Source organism: Meleagris gallopavo, chromosome 5, assembly GCF_905368555.1.
Source record: "Meleagris gallopavo chromosome 5, MGAL_WU_HG_1.1, whole genome shotgun sequence".
Lineage (NCBI taxonomy): Eukaryota > Metazoa > Chordata > Aves > Galliformes > Phasianidae > Meleagris > Meleagris gallopavo.
In genome coordinates, this window is record NC_139408.1 from 3,948,145 (window position 1) to 3,966,866 (window position 18,722).

Here is an 18,722-nt window from a genome sequence, read left to right on the forward strand (position 1 = left end):
AGCAAATCCATGGCAGCCAACAGCTTGGTCAAGTATTACCATAACTATTCATAGAAACTGAATGTCTAAGTTTCAGTCCCATAAAGGCCAATAAATACACTAAACAACTGGTCCATTATTTTCCACAAATCAAGCATCCATCGCAAAGGCACTCTACATTACTAACAATGCAATGCTGAACACTGATAATATGACTTTTCTTGCAGTGTTTCTGCTATCTCTATGCTTGACCAGTAAGAGTCTGGCCAATTACAATAAAAGGAAAGCAAAAAAGATATACTGTAAGTGGCCAAAGATTTAAATATTTCCTGAGTTGCAGCAAAAGCACTATGAAAGTAGAAGCATTCAAAGCACTCAAATCTCAGAGAATAAATCACAGATCCACTTCTCTCATAAGCACCTACAGGTGTGCACACAATTTTAACAGTTGATGCCAACAGGCAGTTTTCCACAATAGCAGTTGTCAGAGCAATTTGATTACAAACACCTTGAAACTAAAGAAATACTAGCTCAATCATCATAATCTTTCACACAAATGTGCTTCTAAGGATCTTCAGTTTAAGCATACATACAAATGCTCTTTTAAATAAAAAATAAAGAAAGAAAAACATTTTCAAAAAAGAACTGTTTTCATTGTCCACTATGCATATGGAAATCAGATTTTTTTCCTTTTGGTATCTCAGTTTTCTTGACTTTTTCCTCAAAATTCCCCAGTTTATATGGCTGAATTGCAATCTCACAAGGAAAAACTTCAGATCAGGAAGTTTCATTTACGTTAGTAATTCAAGTAAATATTTTTGGGAGACAGTGAATTAAAGAACTTTTCCATTTTCTTCTATTTTTTCTCCTGACATGACTGCTTCTAACATAAAAATGGGCACACCTGACGGCAAGTTAAACCACAACTGAGAAAAAATGATGAGATTTTCAACACAATTATAGTCTTTTGTCAGATAGTAATCTAAAGCCAACACGAGATGGCAGGGATCAAAACAGAATCACCTCGTTTTTAAAACCTTTAACATATCAGACACCAGAACTGCTTTGTTAGTTAACCCACAGCTGAGACAGGAAACTACAATAATCCAGCCATTCAATAATCCCTAGAGACAGCAAATTACAAGTGATGATTCTATCAGAGCAAAATAAGAAAAGCTCAGAGAAATTAACACCTGTGGTGCAGCCTCCTGGAAATCTCCTGCAATTACTGCTACATACCCAAAAGCAACTGACTGTGGCCCTAGTATATCATTCTGTCAAGGAGCTGGCATTTGCAATCAATTTCAATCAACTTCCATACATCTCTTCCCACTGACTGACAAGCTGAGGTCTTGTCAGAATAACAAGTCAAGTTTGTGCCAATCACTGACAAAAGACAAGTTTGATTGTTCATCTTTCCATTACAAATATCAGGAGCACAGTTTTTCATGGGGATATAAACTGAAACTACAATTTGGTGCATAGAAATTACTTTGTGTCCAATTTTAACTGTTGTACATACATGTGTCAGCACACATGTCAAAAAAAGCATCCAGTACACCAGAGGTTCATGCAGGAACTTTCTAGACTCTCGGTGTTTCAAATAAAAAAATATTCTGAGACAAAAAAATTAATTCAGGCAAGACCACCTTTCCACTTGAGTACCCTGTTCATAGGAGTCTTTTGGTAAGTAGAATACTTAGAACAAAATACAACTGAAAGAAATGAGACAGCGTGAGTAAACAACTGAACGCGAGATAACAGCAAGTGACCTTTGTGACATTTGTGCATTGGATTAATAAATTCAATGACTAAAGCAAGCCAAAGGAAATCTAGAAGAATGTTCATCTTTTCCTAATAAATCTTAAAATAATTCAACAGCTTTGTCTTATAACATGTAGAAAAAAATTATGCATAAAGCTTGATGTTCTACAAGAAGAGGCCAAAACATTTATTTTTGCTGCTTCTTAAGGCAAGATGGGCAACAGTACTCACGTAAAATTCCCATATATAGATTGCCTTTGTCCCTTGTAGTAACATTAAGGCATCAAACATTGACTATTTCTTCCAAGAATGTTACCTACAGCTTTCATTTCCAGAAGACTAAAAAGACTAACCACAAAATTTACTTGTTTTCATCAACTTATTTCGAAATGAGCAAAAACAATCACTGTACACAGTGACATTCACTCGGGGTCTGAAATTCTATTATGTTTAATGAAAGCCTTCCAAACTGAAATAAAACATAGACAAAAAGATAACACCCAAGTTTATTATTTGTCATTATGAAAAGTTTCGACTTCATCAGCAGGAGGCACAAGCTGAAGCAAAGAATTTTTTTTTATTATTATTATTGCTTGTTTTTCCACAAACAAGTAGAATACTTTTACACTGACAAAACATAGCAAGACAATCTTAAAAATTTGCCATACTTGTTCATTTAGAAGAAAATTACTGAGAAAAATCAAATTCACCGCTGTAACTCACTTTACCTGAATTATCAGGAGCTATTAAAGTCATTATAAAACGCACCTGCTCTTAGGACAAGTTTAGGTGCTTAACAGAGGGTGTAAGAAAAACTTTTTTTATCATCTACTTACCCTTACATACTTTACAGCACTGGCTATCCACATGCACTGGGAGAGCATCAGGAGGACAATCAAGAGGAGGACAGGACATCCTTCGGCATTCCACAACTCCACTCTAAGAAAACGTTTTTAAGACAAAATTCAATCACCATAATTAGCAAATACTGTATACAAAATAGATAATGCAGAAAACTATTATGGCAAATGAAATCACCTCTGTGCACTATACACTCATCTTTCATTAAGAATAGATTTGAATCCAAAGCCATCTGAAGATGAGCCATCCCTGCGTAGGTACCTATTTACTGGTTTTACTCTGCTTTCCCTGAGTAAAACGCATCAAGAAGAGAACACAAGCTCATCTCTACAACAACATAAGCACCACTTTCTGTAAGCTGTGCCAATCATCTCTGATATTTTTAACAATCAGTTTTCTATTTTCTTGAACAAACAGACTCTCTTCAGATATTTATCAAATAATTTCGACAAGACAAGATTTACATATTAATATTCTTCTGTTCCTTAGTTTTTCATAGTGATAAATGCTGAAAACAAGATCTGCATGTTGTTACCATTCAGGATGCAACTGAGCATCTATGAATACTATTAAGATAACGCCTCCATTTTAAAAAACTGCTGTGAAAACAATTCAAAAATCAAATAAAAACTATGTCTGCATTCACCCCAAAACCATAAAGTCCTAACTAATATAATCAAAACAAATAAGACACGATTGTCAAGGGAAAGATTTTATTTTTAAAGCTTCTACATAAGATGTGTCAGATTTTCATTTATTTGTTTTACTATTTACCTTCCTATTTTTCATTCTGCCACTAGATGCATGCTAAAAACATTCTTAGAATTCACATTACGTATTCAAGGACCATTTTCACATTGAGTCCTACTTCTTAAAGTCCTTAGAAAGCCTTACTTTGCACGTGCAGTTTCTGCAGTGATCATCTTCAACCCATGAATCTTTGTCTCTATAGATCAATCCATTTACTTGACAAGTCTTCTCACAGTGACAGTCTTCCAATCGACTCAGTCTTGTTTCTGCATAATTTAGCTATAAATGAAATTAAATTGATGAGATTTCCTCAGTTCAAACATGCAATTTTTAAAAACCAAATATGAGAAAACGTAAAATTTTTATCTGAACCAAATTTAGCTACAACATTTGAAACTCTGAACCAAGATGTCAGCAGATAACAAATAACCCTACTCATCTGACTTTGATGGAGCTGTGTGTGGTCTTATGTCTTATGATATACACAACTGTCTCTTGTACTGTAATGAACCCCACTAAGATCTCCGTAGGCACTACAAGAAGTGCGTAAGCTACGATTGATTTTAAATCGAATTTCTTAATTGCTCAATCTGTTTACAAATCATAAATCGTGACAGCTAGCAGACTGACTTTTTCTAATTACTTTCACCTCTTCGTTGTCAGCATCAGCTAGACTAATGCTCTCTGACTCACATAGAGGCTGTAACTTTATAATAAGATTTACAGCGTTCTAATACAGAGTAATATTCCTAGACTTATCCATGGACAAGTCCTGCTCCTGGAAAAAACCCTGGATTTGTGGATAGCACTTAACATTTCTTACTGTTCACATTACCTCCTCAATTCCAACTACTACTATCTACACGCTAGCAAATGCTGTATTGACTAATGAGATACAATGCAATAACAAGCAGGGCAAAGCACATTCATATAGCAGTAGAAAAAAGATAAGGCTTTTGGAATTCCCCTCCTATCCACCACAGACCTTCCTTTCCTCAGAGGCATCGTCTTAAATTGAGATTAATCCAGGGAGAAACACTCCCATCATATGCATACCTAGTAGCCAGTGTCATCATCTCTAACCCTTAACACAACTTCTAGTGACATACTCGTTAACTAAAAATCCAAATAAAAATTAAAAATAAAAAATCCAGAGTGTGTATTTGGAAGTAAACATATGCATTCTTGAGATCCCACAACTGCCACTGCTCTAAAAGCCATCCCATTGCCAGCTAGAAGGCAATTTCCCAAGGTCTTGATTTTTTTTTTTTGCTTTCACATTCGCATTGGAACCTCTGCAAACACTGAGGCTCCCTAAATTTGGCAAATGACAAAACGAATGCATTCCTGTTATGAATCCAGTGCTATATTTCTGCATTATAGGCTTTATAAAGATGAATGTGCAGTGCTGTAGGCTTTTTTACATGATGGTATATATTTGATATTTGTACATTTTCATCCTCTAAAATTCCAATCACTTTATGTGAAAATATTCTAATAAGCCTTTTTTCATTTCTGCCAGTAGAAGAGCAAGATATTTAGAGGAAGAAAAGAAAAAAATAGTAGGCAAGTAGCTGTGGTCTTTTTCTCTGCAATTCTGAAGAGAGAAAGCTCTGAATAACTGTTCTTTATTTGTTAAATTGTTTCTTGGTGTAATACTGGGATTGATACTCATCTCCCTAAAATGCACATCTTGTGATTTCAAAACTTCTCTTCACATTTTAGATACTAAACTCTCCACTTACTAAGTTGCTTGTTTTCAAGAGAACCTCTTTTCTAATTATTTTATTTAGTCATTATATTTACCGTGTAAAAGCCATATTTAGTTTTGTTTAAAAGGTGTCTGTCTTGTGCTTCTACTTTATAACAGGTCTTGTATTTACAAAAAAAAAAACACAAAAATGAGCATTCACACATAAGTTTGCTATACAATAATAATTACAATAATACATTTTTGAAAATAGTACGTAATATCCTTTGTCAGGACTATAAATAACTCCAGGAAGAGAAGAAAACACTAAGAAAAATATTTTCTGCCTAGTATGCTTTTTTTTTTTTGTTTAAATCTCATTTACCTCCTACTCCATGAAATCAGCTAAAATACCCTTTCAAATGTTGTCAAATACACAAAACTAAATTTGTTAAACATTTAAAATCTGGGTCTTCGAATATCTTATATTCCCATTCATATCCTAGGAAATATACTACTGAAGAAGCCCACACCATACCAGTTTCTACATACTAGCCTAATCCTGAGTTCTTAACATCCAGGAATATTTGGCTAGCTGTCATTCACACAGTGTACCTTCCTTGCTTCTCTTTTGTCCGCACAAATAATTGCAAATAGATTTCTGTTTGGAGCATATTATTTCTAGTGATGTTAATAACAAATGTCTCACAAAACAACCCATCAAATGTGGCCAGGAAAATTTTATTTACAGAATTATCCATGTTCATATGCATTCACAAGATGAACAAACTAGATGAACTACTCCTGGAACTCAAGAGTTTCACTTATTTTTTAAATATCAAACCTAACTGCAGTCTATCTGACCTCAGTGAAGGAAGGACTCCCTAGAAAGTTTTGCACTGACAGTCTTCAGAATCTCCTTCCAGCTCCAGCATCAAATAAATGAATGAAAGGCACACTTTGACATGACCTCATAATTTACCAAAAATAAATTATAATCCACTTTTAGAGTGGATGCAGGAGATGCCCGGACTGATTTCAGTAGAGTGCTAAAATTGCACTGTTTTACCTATAATTTTCGAAGAGAAGCCAGCAGTTTTTCAGCATGTCAGTTGGGAGTGCTGAAATATAGCATGCTCCTTTTCACCTGCAGCAAATTAACATGTTAGCTCGATTTTTAACACACTGACCTACAGTGCTTCCCTACTAAAAGACAGAAGATTAAATCAATTGAACTTATTTATTGGAAAGATTCAGATAATTCAAATGATGGCAAAATAAGCATAAGCTTTAGAAACTGTGTCTTCACAAACATTGGTATGAAGAGGACAATGGCAGTAAGCTCATTTCAGGTCATCATTGTATACTTCTGTTTACTGTCTACACAACAACTTTCTGAGCAGCACAAGACTCATGGGGCTCTGAGATAGAGCTCAAAGGAGAGCTCTCATAGCTCCTCTCCAATCTACTGCATAATTTGCACCACTACCAACATTACAGGACCCTACAGCCGCTAGATATGATGTTTTCTTCCCACAAAAGCCCAGGTTTGCATCTTCATAGTTTTGCATTATATAAACAGCACTTGCACATTCATTGCAAACAACATTCACTGGGTTATTATACATCTGTAATCAATTAGAGACTAACGGAGTAAGTGAAATCCTAGCTATCACAGATCCTAAAAGCTATTCCAAAACATCACGCTCATTCTCTGCATCTCCTCGTGCAGGGCCAGAAGCCAGGCATCATTGCCCATGCACGTTAGCAGGCCATCCTCTGACCACCTGCCCTGCCAAATGGGATCTCTGCAGGATGCTGTACATTCTTCCAAGTCCTGCTCTTTGGTTGCCAAATGTCCCATACGATATTACTCATACCTGCATTAGTATTACTTGTGTCTACCAACCTCCAGGACTGAAAAGATGGATACAAGTCTTAATGCTTCTCTCACACCTCTCTATTTTTAATTTCTCTACCAAAATCATTTCTTTTTCTGCTGCAAGTATTTTTCCTGAGTAATAGTATTCCTGCACACACTGCTACAAAAAAAAAGTCTACACTGCTATCACTGAAAAGGAACTCACAATGAAGGATTACCTCAGCACCACGTTCTGGAAGTACAGAGTCTTTGCAGTACAAATGCTGCATTATTTGCTTTCCCTTGTAAAGTACTAGCAAGCAAAAATGTAATTAACAGCAGTGCAAGCAAGTTACTCAGTACAGTACATAATAGGAACTTGCTCATGGCACCAGCAGGGCTCAAAATAATTGCCTGTTTCACTCTGCAAGCAGTAAACTCAACTAAAAGCTTCACATTTCCTATTTGGAGTCAGCTTGTCCAAACCATGTCAACTGGGTAACTGGATTCCCAGTATAACGTGCACGTTGTCTTTAAAAAGTTCCCTCCTTCCTGTTAGGAAGGAAAAGGACGCTTAGAAGCAGAGTAGAGAGTAACAAGTATCATAGATATCAATGTTTTTCTGCTAGTAGCACTACTATGCTCATCATAGTTTTGAAATTCCTTTCCAGTAACACTGAGATTGAAAGTAACTACAGGATGGTTTTTGTTGCACTTAAGTCTACAAGTAGTTAACACATAAATGCTGATTCATATAAGACAATTGCTTCTTAACACGAACAGACGTTTCACTGACATTAACACCAGAAAATGTTCCCAGAGTACCCTTTAATGCAAGCCAGGGGATCATCCACCTCAAAAACACACCTTCCTAACCTGGAACTTGACCACAGCCTGAGCTGAAGGGCTTTAGGTAAGACAGACATTGGCTGCACAGTGTGGGAGCAGAGCCTAAGGAAAATCCCCAACAAAAAAATCGCTGCAGCTTCCCATTCATCATTTCCCCAGTCCAAAACAGAACGGGAAGAAAAAAAAAACCACCACCACACTGCCTATCCTAGACTGGATTCACTTCTACACTCTAAAAATCATCATCAAAGGTGTTGAGATCAGCACAGCCAGCAGATTTATAGGCATTTCCTCATTTCAGCTCCCAAGGAGAAACGATACCAGTCCTGAAGATTTCACAGAACTCCCCACAGGCAAAAACACACATTCTGACAGAATCACATGGTGAGGAAATTGTTGAGGGATTTCACTCCTTTGTTTCCACGTTTATCCCTCAGCATGGAAAAGAAAATCAAGCTAAGGTTTCTCAAAGAAATCTAACCCCAGGCATTTTGTCACTCTCTACCAAATGGTGAGCCAGACAATAGAAGCTGTATGAGAATTAAGTGACATCCACAAAACTGTCTCCTTAAGTCCACTGCAGATAGGGCTACTGGCAGAAAGAGGGGAAGAAACAGCTCTACCATGAAAACATAAAACAACTGCAAAAGGAACGAAGACTTGTATGATGGCCTTAGCCCAGAAAGAAACAGGGAATTGACAAAGATGATCAGGTACCTACTTTTGCAGTCATTTTCGCCAGGAGTTCTTGTAAATCCATGATTCCTTGCACCAGGCTTAAGAAATCACTGCAGGTTGGGCATGCTCAATAAAGGAAGTTTAAAAAGAAAAAGGAAGGAAGGGAAACACATTATAACCCATAAATAAATAAAGTCTGTCACAGCTAACGTGTCACATGCTGCTTATCTGAACATAAAATGCAATCTGTTTACAGACACTGTGTCAGCACACACAAGAATGACAATCCTGAAAATATTTTTTAAGATTAAGAAACCATCCCCATTAAAAACAAACAGATTTAGAAAATAATACTTACTGCGATTCAGATTAGGACACTGCGTTATATATCCATTAGGTATAAAGACAACTTTCACATCTTGAATAACACCCTTTGTAAAAGAAGAGATAACTGGTAATACAGAATACAAACATTCACTTTGACCTGTTTCATAAGTCAGTTGTTGATGGTGTACAAAGAAGTGACCAGTTGTCTGCTAACGTAGAATACAGCTCAAGATGATGAAAAAACAGCAACTCTTCCTCCCTAGCTTCTTGTGTAATTTTCATACCATGCTTTTTTTAGTTTTGTGTTTTGCAATCAACAAATGTAAGCTGCTTAAATGTCTCAAAGTGGGACTGAACTAGTGAAAAAATACATTAAGAAATACCCATTACACGAGACACTTGACCACAAGAAAATAAAACACCACCACAGCACTACTCTTCAGTAATTTAGCCAAACAAGACTGTGAAATCTATCATTATGAAAGAATAGTATAAAGAGCAAGAGGCAAGCATCTATATTTTGACTGTTGGGTCATGCAGCCTGCTGGCTTTATATCTCAGCAAACAGTTCATGTAATCACACCATCAGTTAGAATTAAATCTGCTTTCTAACCCAGGCAGATGGAGAGATCCCCTGTGTAGGGCTAGAGGAAATCAGGACTCCAAGGTCAGGAACAGACTGTGCATGTCACGTGAGGCTCAGAGATCAGACCAAGCAGGGCAGGAGGAAGTACCAGAAGATCCAGTACCAGCCTGCAAGTTCTGACTTGCAAAGGTATCCCTGACAAAAGCAGGGGACTCAAAGGGTCACCCTATATTCCCTGCACGTCTGCCTTGAGGAACCTTAAATCAGTAGCCTAAAAATGTTGGAGCTTGCATACACTCAATGCAAAGCTCTTCCAGCATTTTTTTTTTTTTTTTTTTTTTAAACTGTGTAGCCTGCTTACTCCCCAGCGTCCACTCACTTTAATAATGGCATGGTCATTAAGTAGGAGGAGCAAGGGAACACAAGGGACTGCAAGCACTGCAATTTACATTTCCCCGACTGTTCATCAGACGGAGTGGCATGCCTGTCTCCTCCCGAACACAGAAGAATTTAATACATTTCCTTTCAAATTAAAGATCATGGCAGTTATTACCTAATTAAATTAATGATTTGTAAGATCACTATAGTTTTTGGTTAAATGGCAGTGAAGCAGTTTTTGCAGACTAAGGGCAGTCACTTGCTCAAAATGCTCATTTCAATCCATAAATAAAATATAGGCCATTGTGCTTGAAGCCTTGCAAATGCAGCAACATTTCACATTTACATGTTTCTAAAACAGCAGAAGGTAATGAGAAGCACCGTCTTGCTGCTTTATGATGAAATATTAACTGAAAATATTAATAGACATAATCAGATCACACTGTCTGTCTTGCAGAAGCGTATACATTTATTAACCTTTTCATCTATGAGAATAATGAAACCATCACAATAATGAGAAGCAATGCTGTCAACAGGAAAAGAAACATCCTGAAAGCCATTTTATGTGTTTTCTGCTAGTAGTTATCAGTAAGAAATTAGAAGCTGAAGTACAAAAATACATTTCAGGGCTTAAGCCTCTCCAGCAAAAGGCTTAATCATGAAAAAATGAGTTTACAAAGTTTCAGTGTACCATTACACAAAGTTAACAAGACACTATCAAGAGAAAAGCAATGCTTTTTTCCTCTTCAGTAAGTGCATAAGGAATTTTCATTACATTTATTGCATTACAGCTCCCCTTCTCTACTGTCATTTGGACAGATATGCATTTAAATACAGATAAAGGGGGGGTTAATCTCATTTGCTAGAATTTTGTCTTCTGCATTCTTTAGTAGCCCCAAGAGGACAAACAATCTGAAGAGAAAACATAGCTATTTGTGTGTCTTTTCCTGGCTACATGAAAACACGCTACTACGGGTCGATGTAAGAACACCAATTTAGCAGGATAGATGCCTTCTGTATCAAAAAACCCTTCTGAAACAGAGTTCCCACGATCAAATACAGAAGTGAACCTTTAACTCAAAAGAGCACAGATTTCACTGACGTATTTTTTTTTATTAGAAAGACTTCATTACATGCAAATGCTTATTACAGCCATAATTACTGCAACACTTATGAAGGAACCTGGACTATTCCTCCTTCAGCATTAAGCCTAGGTTGCTTAGAGCTATCTACAGCTGCAGCCAGAAGAATTAGGCATGCACAGCACCCAGTGGGCAAATCCCTGGTTTAGTTTAGGACCAGGCAGAGTTTCTCAATCCACATTCTGTGGTAAGACTTGAGAATTTAGCCTTGATAGAGAGATATCAGGTGTCAAAATCTTCTTTGTTCTTTTCCCAAGGAGACATCACCATTTATCTTTGATATTTAAACTTATAACTACAGCCAGAGCTTCACGATGTTCTAGTGTGAAGATCCTTGATCTGCACAGATTACCAGCAGTAAGACTAAATTGAGCTTTGTGGCACTAAATACCAAGCCCATCCCATGAAGATTTACAAATACAAAAGCCCTATTTATTGCACTTTTCATATCCATATTATATGGAGGATTTATCCCACACACTGTGAAAAGACCCATGCAATGCACAAGCCCTTTATTTCTACATTTTCACTTCCTCCATTGCTTTTCACCTTCTTTAAAACCTACTTCTGCCTCAAAGACAGTGTGCCTCACAGCTGTGTAAAATGCATTGGCTAAAGTTGGTAATAGACCATGCACAGATGTCTCAGCAGCTGCTCTCTAAGCCCCATGCCTAGGCAGTGCTACAGCAACCCCACTAGACAACCACCACATCAGCATTACGCTCCTCTACACAGTGAAGATGAACTCCACATCAGGCACCTGAACAACTGACTTCACCTTATTCCTTACAACTACAGGACCAAAACGACTACATACGTGTATGATGATGTACAGTTAAAACACCAAGCACCTGCTGTACCCCAGAAACAACAGGGGGATTTAAGATCAAAGCCTTCTAGAGCAAATCTGAAAATTGCAGTCTTTCAACAAGGATCATTTAGACAGCAGTGCATTAACAAGCTCATTTCTGTAGTAGTATTTGGAGGGAAACTTAAAGGGAAAGGTGCTCCTCAATGACAAAATGAATTTTCGCAAGTAATTCTGACAATGATAGCCATCGATTCCATCCTAGAATAAGGGTCTTCTGCATGCCTGGTACCACCACCTTTCTTTCCTTTTGTTTCCCAATCTCATTACATGAGTATTCTTGAGCACTAAAACAAATCTTGCTTTTGGGCCACACAAAGAAGCCCAAAGGATCTATGCATGTTTTTCAAAGGAAGTAATTCATGAGATTCCCTTCAAACCAAACAGATCTAGCTATATTAAATTTGATTTACATTAGCTCCCACCAGCGATACGCTACAACTACTCAGCCTTGTCTGAATTCCAAATGCTTGGCCATAACAGGCAAACTACATAGTGAGAGATCCTAGCTGGAGGCTGGATCTCCACTCCATTGATTATGCCATACAGCACTTGATTCCCCAGCAAGCTTACTTATGGAATTATCACTGAGAGCAAGGATGGGGAACAAAACATAAGGAAAATGGCAGCCACTGACCAGCCACTGTGCCTTAGGAATATTTTATTTGAAGACCGTATCTTCCCCCTTGCTCTTTTGATATATTGAAGAATCATTTGAAATTAGCATGAGAACACGGCCCAGAATGTGCTGTAATGCTATTCACTCATAGAGTGAAAGGAAGAACAATTAACTAGATAAGATTAACATAAAAATATTTTTGCAACAGCATAGATGATGCTTAGAACAGTATGTAGTGCTTTTCCATGAAAACATATATTATCATGGCTCCAACATAAACACAACACAAAATACGTTAATCCTTCTTTAATGCTCTTATTTCCCTGAAGATCACTATTTACAGTAGGGAAAACAGATCTATTTATTTATGTGCAAAAATGGTGAAACAAATTGCCCTGAAAAAGAACAGGAGGTCCTGCTGACCATGTGAATATAAAGAAAGGGATGCATAATCCCAAGCTTTTGGCACGAGTAACATACAAAAGAAAGACTTCTGAAACTATAAAGCAGGATTAAAAAATACAACCAATTCTATTTCTACCCTGAAGAAAGTTAGAGAAATATTTAAGCACGCATGAAGCAAAGACACCTGTTGAGTTTCATTACAATCAATAAAAATGGTCAGCTCATTAGCTTATCATTAGCTACCCTGCTGTTTCCAAAGTGTTAATACATTGAAATATTAATTTACAATTACATAATATACCAGAGTTCTGAGGCATCGAATATCTGCATAAAATGAGAAGTTAAGATGAGGAAATCCAAAATGACTTTTTTTTCCCTACGTAGCTATAAACATATGTTTACCATCTGTGGAATTATGGGAAGCAGCTGAGGTAAAAAAACAACAGCTGTAAAATAAAATAATGCTATCAATTTCACTTTACAGTGACAGCCAGCTGCTCAAAGATGGAATGAACTCCAGGTTCAGAGCAACTCTTCGACTATAATTTAACTTAAAAGAAAAGTTAGCTTTTTTCTCTGTTTCACAATTAAAATAATAATTTGCTACAACAATCCTACCCTAAATAATTTTAGCATAAAAATAAATTTCCTAGCTTCTCAAAAGGCAGAGACTTTGAGGCAAGGTCCTCAAAAATGCAGCAACTTGTAGAATTATCTTATGAATTGACTGCTTCAAAGTGAACTGAGTGGGCAGTAAATCACCTTGGCAACAAATCCATGCCAATATCAAGGATATACGGATTGGCCTATCAATACACTATATAGGCTCTTTTACTGATAGATAGTCCATGGCTTGTTAACCAAAACCTGAAGAAATATTGTCAGTTTCTCTGTAGATTGCTTTTGGAGTGAAAGTATTAATTTTAAGGTAGAGGAGGTGTTTTTTTGTTGGTTGGTTCTGCAATTGAAAAATCAATCAAAATCATACAGGATCACCAAGAGCCAAAAAAAAAAAAAGTGAAATAAAATATATAAGAGAGAACTTTTCAAGCCTTTAGTCATTTATCTTTCCTTCGCCAATTTTTATTTCACATGGACGTACTGGCATATTCAATGACAGTATCTTGGGAGGACTTATAAATGTAAAGATCATCCTGCCAGCTAGTCAGCCTTTCAAGTAGCCTGGGCTATTTGGAAGCAATAGAAGCTCCAAAAGGACAAAGAAGCTTATGAACAAAACCCAGTCACCCATTACCCACTCTGCTGAGACATGTGACGTGCTTATCTGAGAAAAATACAAAGAAATGAAGTTATTCCAGAAACAGAAAATCTACTGTTTTGCAGCAAGGCACACACATTGCACACAACAAGTATCTGCCAAAGACTGCAGGAACACAGCCTAGGAGACCTCCTCTAATCTGGAAGTCAATGCTGGAAAAGGCAACAAAGAAGAGACAACCTCAAGCATCATGTGAGGATACTCTGCTAATGAAGTCAAGGAGAGACAAGTCTCCAAAAACGACTAAGACTGGACAGGAGACTATAGCTCAGCCTTTGCTTTGGGAAATTCTGAAGATTAAAGCCATCATCTCCGATCCTGTCAACACCAGTTTCATTATGAACACGGGAGTGGCAAGGCAGGGCACAGTGGGTGGGTGAAACTCCAAGTAAGGAAACCAAACCAAACCACCAAATACTGGGCATTTCAGCCAGTAACTACAGTATTCTACCTTGCACAAACAGATTTTTCTGTGTTGGACCTGTCCCAAATCCCAGGCCCATGGTTTCAACTGAAATTCATACAAATCGCATGTCGGGAGTGTAAGATAACTAATGAAAAGTATTTCATTGCCTACCTAGTTTCCTTCTTCATGTACTATTTCATATCTGCTTACCTTAAAGAAACCATGCTTCCTGTTCCTCTGTCCAAGCCATAAATTACTTTCAGGTATCAGATTTGTTTCTGGGGGATCAATGATGCGTTCATAAATCCTGCAGAGGGAAAGCATTACCATTACTTCAAATGTATTTTTCCTCTTAAGAATTCCTACGCAAATTCAGTCAGCAGCGAAAAGTACAAAGCAGAACAAAAACTAAACCCTCCATTAAACACAATGTTTACTGCTGACAGTTTTGCAGGTACATTATAACCTTAAAAGCAATAATTAAATAGAAAGAACTATGAAAACTACTAACACGTGGAGACTCAAGAAAGTTGCAGTTTCCCTTCTGCAACTGCGCAGTGCTAAGCTGAAGAAGCACAATGCCAGAACCCACCCTGCTAGGGAAAAGCATCCTATCCTTAGTGGTCTACTTCAAACTCAGCTACTTGAGGAAAAACAGCAGACATAAACAAGATCCAACAAGAGAAACAACATCTTTGTATTTTCATACTGTCTCGAATTTGGAATGAACTTTGCAAAGGTCATTTGTTCCACCTCATGCTCCCATAGCCTTTTAGGCTTTACAACTATTTTATCCATCCTTGTGCCTGGACCTTCCAATTCATCCGCTTCTCCAGTTTACAGCTGCTCCAGAACTCATCTGGCTTGCATACGTGTGTTCTGCCACTATTACACAGCCAATTTGCTCACACCAATGGCACAGATCTGATAAAGAATAGAAACTTTTTCTATTTGTTCAAGCTTTATAGACTGCAAAAACTTGCGCATGAATGCAGTAATCTCTATCTCAAATTTCTAAAATCAAATCATGGTTAAGTTGCTGTAATAATGCATTTTGAAATTCAAGAAGCATCTGGAGTTTTAAAAAGACTTGATTTTTTTTTTTTTAATTATTTTTAGGAAATCAGTAGTTTACTTCGTACCTTCTTCAGTAAGTCAGACCACTACAATGATGATATCATTACACTGGATTATGAAAAACTCAAGACCAAAGATGTTACTGACTCTAGATTCTCACGTTACCATGTTCCACAGGTGGGAGTCACAAACTTACTGCTTCATAACAAAACCAGCACATCTATTAAGGATTACTGAAAGATGACATATTTCCACTACTATCCAGCTCAAAGGGGTGCGTGCTGCTCTGTTATCATACCAACACGACAGCCAGTAGAAAAACTCCAAATGTGCCAAGTCCCACAAAGTACTTACATCTTTGAAGGAGTGATTTGTATTTTTTCTTTAAAACTACAGCTTTAAACTGAATGTAAAAAAAAAAATGAACAAAAATGAACACCAAGAAAAAAATTCAAGGCATTCAACACAACCCATTGCACAGTAATTTTCCCCATTTAGAATCCAAGCATTTCTAGCTCAGGCTCACCTAGAATAATCATTAATTTTTGTGTTGTGTATTGCCATGCTGTCAGAAAATTTATACATTTGAGGGGACCTAAAATGACCTTCAAGGATGAGAGAACTTCAAGAAAGCTCTGCAAAGTTAAGTACAAAGAGTCATGTGTGATACCTGAGTTTGCTAATCCTGAAAAGATTTATTAGAAAGAACCACTACCACCGCTAAGAACAAAATAGTTACACGAAAATTAAGTTTGTTAGTACATTAGTCAGATGATGCATCCTAATACTCATCATTTTATTGCTCAAATTTATTATAATCACCATCAATTCTAATTCATCACATTCCATCAACATGATACATTCAAAGCTCCAGGAAATTTATGCCTCTACTAGTTAATTACTTGTTGCTCTCTCTAAAAAAAAAAAAAAAATACTACGCTGAGTTGTTTTGCTGTTTGAACAGGTAAAACAAGATGGTATTCTTTTAAATAACGCTTTTAGAATTACAGGAATTTGACATGCACTATCTTTATCAATATTTTAAAATGTAAGCAGAACCCTTCCGCCATGCCTCATGTAAAATTAAAGATCTACTCAAATGCAAAACTGCTGTAAAATACTGAACAAGGAACAAAGAATTGAGGTTCTCAAGAAAGCCAGTCACTGAATTACACTACTACAGTGGGAATTTCTCTTGAATATAACATCTTTTAATTTGTGAATATTCAAGAATATTTTATTTTCATTTTCTCAGACAAGTTATAGGTTACAGTGTAACTATATTCAAGAACAGAATCATAGAGGTTGGAAAAGACCTTCAAGATCACCTAATCCAACCGTCCACTCACCACCAATATTGTCCGCTTACATCATGCTCTTAAGTACCCCATTTACCCTTTCCCTACGCACTTCCAGGGACAGTGACTGAACCTTATCTGGGCAGCCTGCTCCAGTTCCTCATCACCCTTTCTAAGAAGAAATTCTTCCTAATATCCAATCTGAACTTTCCCTAACTCAACTTAAGGCCATCACACCACACCATCTGGCTGTTACATGGGAGAAGAAGCCAACCTCCACCTTGCCACAAACCTACATCAGGAAGATGAGCTTCCACTTCTCCAGACTAAACCCAGTTACCTCAGCTGCTTCCCATAAAACTTGTGCTCCAGATCGTTCACAGCTTCAATATGCTTCTCTGGACACACTCCAGGGCCTCATTGCATTTCTTGTAGCAAGGAGACCAACGCTCAACACAGCACTCGAGGTGTGGCCTCACCAGAGCCAAGTACAGGGGGTGGGGATGATCAAATACTTCCCGCTGGCTGCACTATTGCTGATGCAAGCCAGGATGCCATTGGTCTTCTTGGCTACCTGGGCACACTGCTGGCTCACATTTAGCCAACCGTCTATCAACCCCCCAGGTCCTTTTTCTCCGTTCAGCTTTCCACCCACTCTGCCCCAAGTCTGTAGCAATGCATGGGGTTGATGCGACCAAAATGCAGGACCCTACATCTGTCTGTTACGCTATATAAAAAATAACTCATCTCCATGGATATGCCCATTAAGTAAGTTGGGAATCAAAAGAAGGCATAAGAAGCAGATTGGCACTTACTTTCCTAGGTGAAAAGATATCCTGGATCATGCTGTTTGGTTCATGAGCAAAGCAAACGTACTTTACTATTGCTTGCTGTTAAACATCAGCAAGCATGCAGACAGCCTAATGCTACCATTGTAATACTCTTCATACTCTTGGCAAATGAAAAGGTCAAAAACTACACATGAATTTATAAGAATAGCAAAAAATCTGTAGCAGGCTACAAAAAGAAAAAAACAACCACCCACACATTTGCAGGGAACAGTGTTTCACCTAGACATTTAGATTACCCATGTGCATACACCTCTTACAAGCCTATGAATAGCTACTGATTATTCAGTTTATTTTCTACACTGAGAAAAACCTCTAGAGCATAAACATTTTGTAACCCATCTCAAAGAGAAACGACAAGTTACTACCTAGAGTTAAAATTCTATTATAATTATTTGTTAAACATGAAAAAGCCTTTGCTCTACTCCTCCTCTTTCCTGCATTGACTTTCTTGTGGAAGCGTTTTTCAGACTAATCGCTTGCTGAGTAACAAAAGGCTTTATTTGTTTTGTGGGTTTTTTGTGGTTTTTTTTTTTGTTTGTTTGTTTTTACAGCTACATTGATACATTAAGCTTCTGCTTCAGTCACATCTTGTTACTTGATTTTTCTGGGCTGAGGTGTGTCTTCTTCTACAGCTTTATCCACATTTGACCATACTTGGTATTTGAGCAGCTAAGTTGTATCTACTACACTTCCATCTTTATGTACTGCTCTAGAGCTCCTCAGAGATCACTTTCTGATACATTTTGCTTTGATGCCCAAACAGAGTACAGTATACTTCACAAGAATAAGAATGTTTGGAAAGAGAATTCCAGGGAACAGTGATCTTTAAAACTGCTGAAGACTGCATAGTTCCTCTAGCATTAGCAGACCAGGTCTCCAAGTTAACAGAAGCTCTTCTCCATGCATCAGACTTTGAGATTTATGACTTCTGCATTCACTTTGCATGAGAAAGCTTGATTTGTACCTAATTTATGTCAACATATTTCAAAGGAGCTAAACCATAAACTTGGAATCATACAACTGTGAACCAATTCTTTCTTGAAATACACTCAGA

The 18,722-nt window shown here is 37.3% G+C and overlaps 1 protein-coding gene across 1 annotated transcript in view; it reads right to left on the reverse strand.

The window, feature by feature from the left end:
• Positions 1–18,722, reverse strand: part of NELL1 (neural EGFL like 1) — a 278,173-nt gene that overhangs the window by 209,625 nt on the left and 49,826 nt on the right. Inside the window, 5 exon segments of the mRNA XM_085223918.1 lie at positions 2,580–2,682; positions 3,499–3,633; positions 8,476–8,558; positions 8,791–8,863; positions 14,653–14,749. Of these exon segments, the coding sequence (XP_085080044.1) occupies positions 2,580–2,682; positions 3,499–3,633; positions 8,476–8,558; positions 8,791–8,863; positions 14,653–14,749 (491 nt within the window).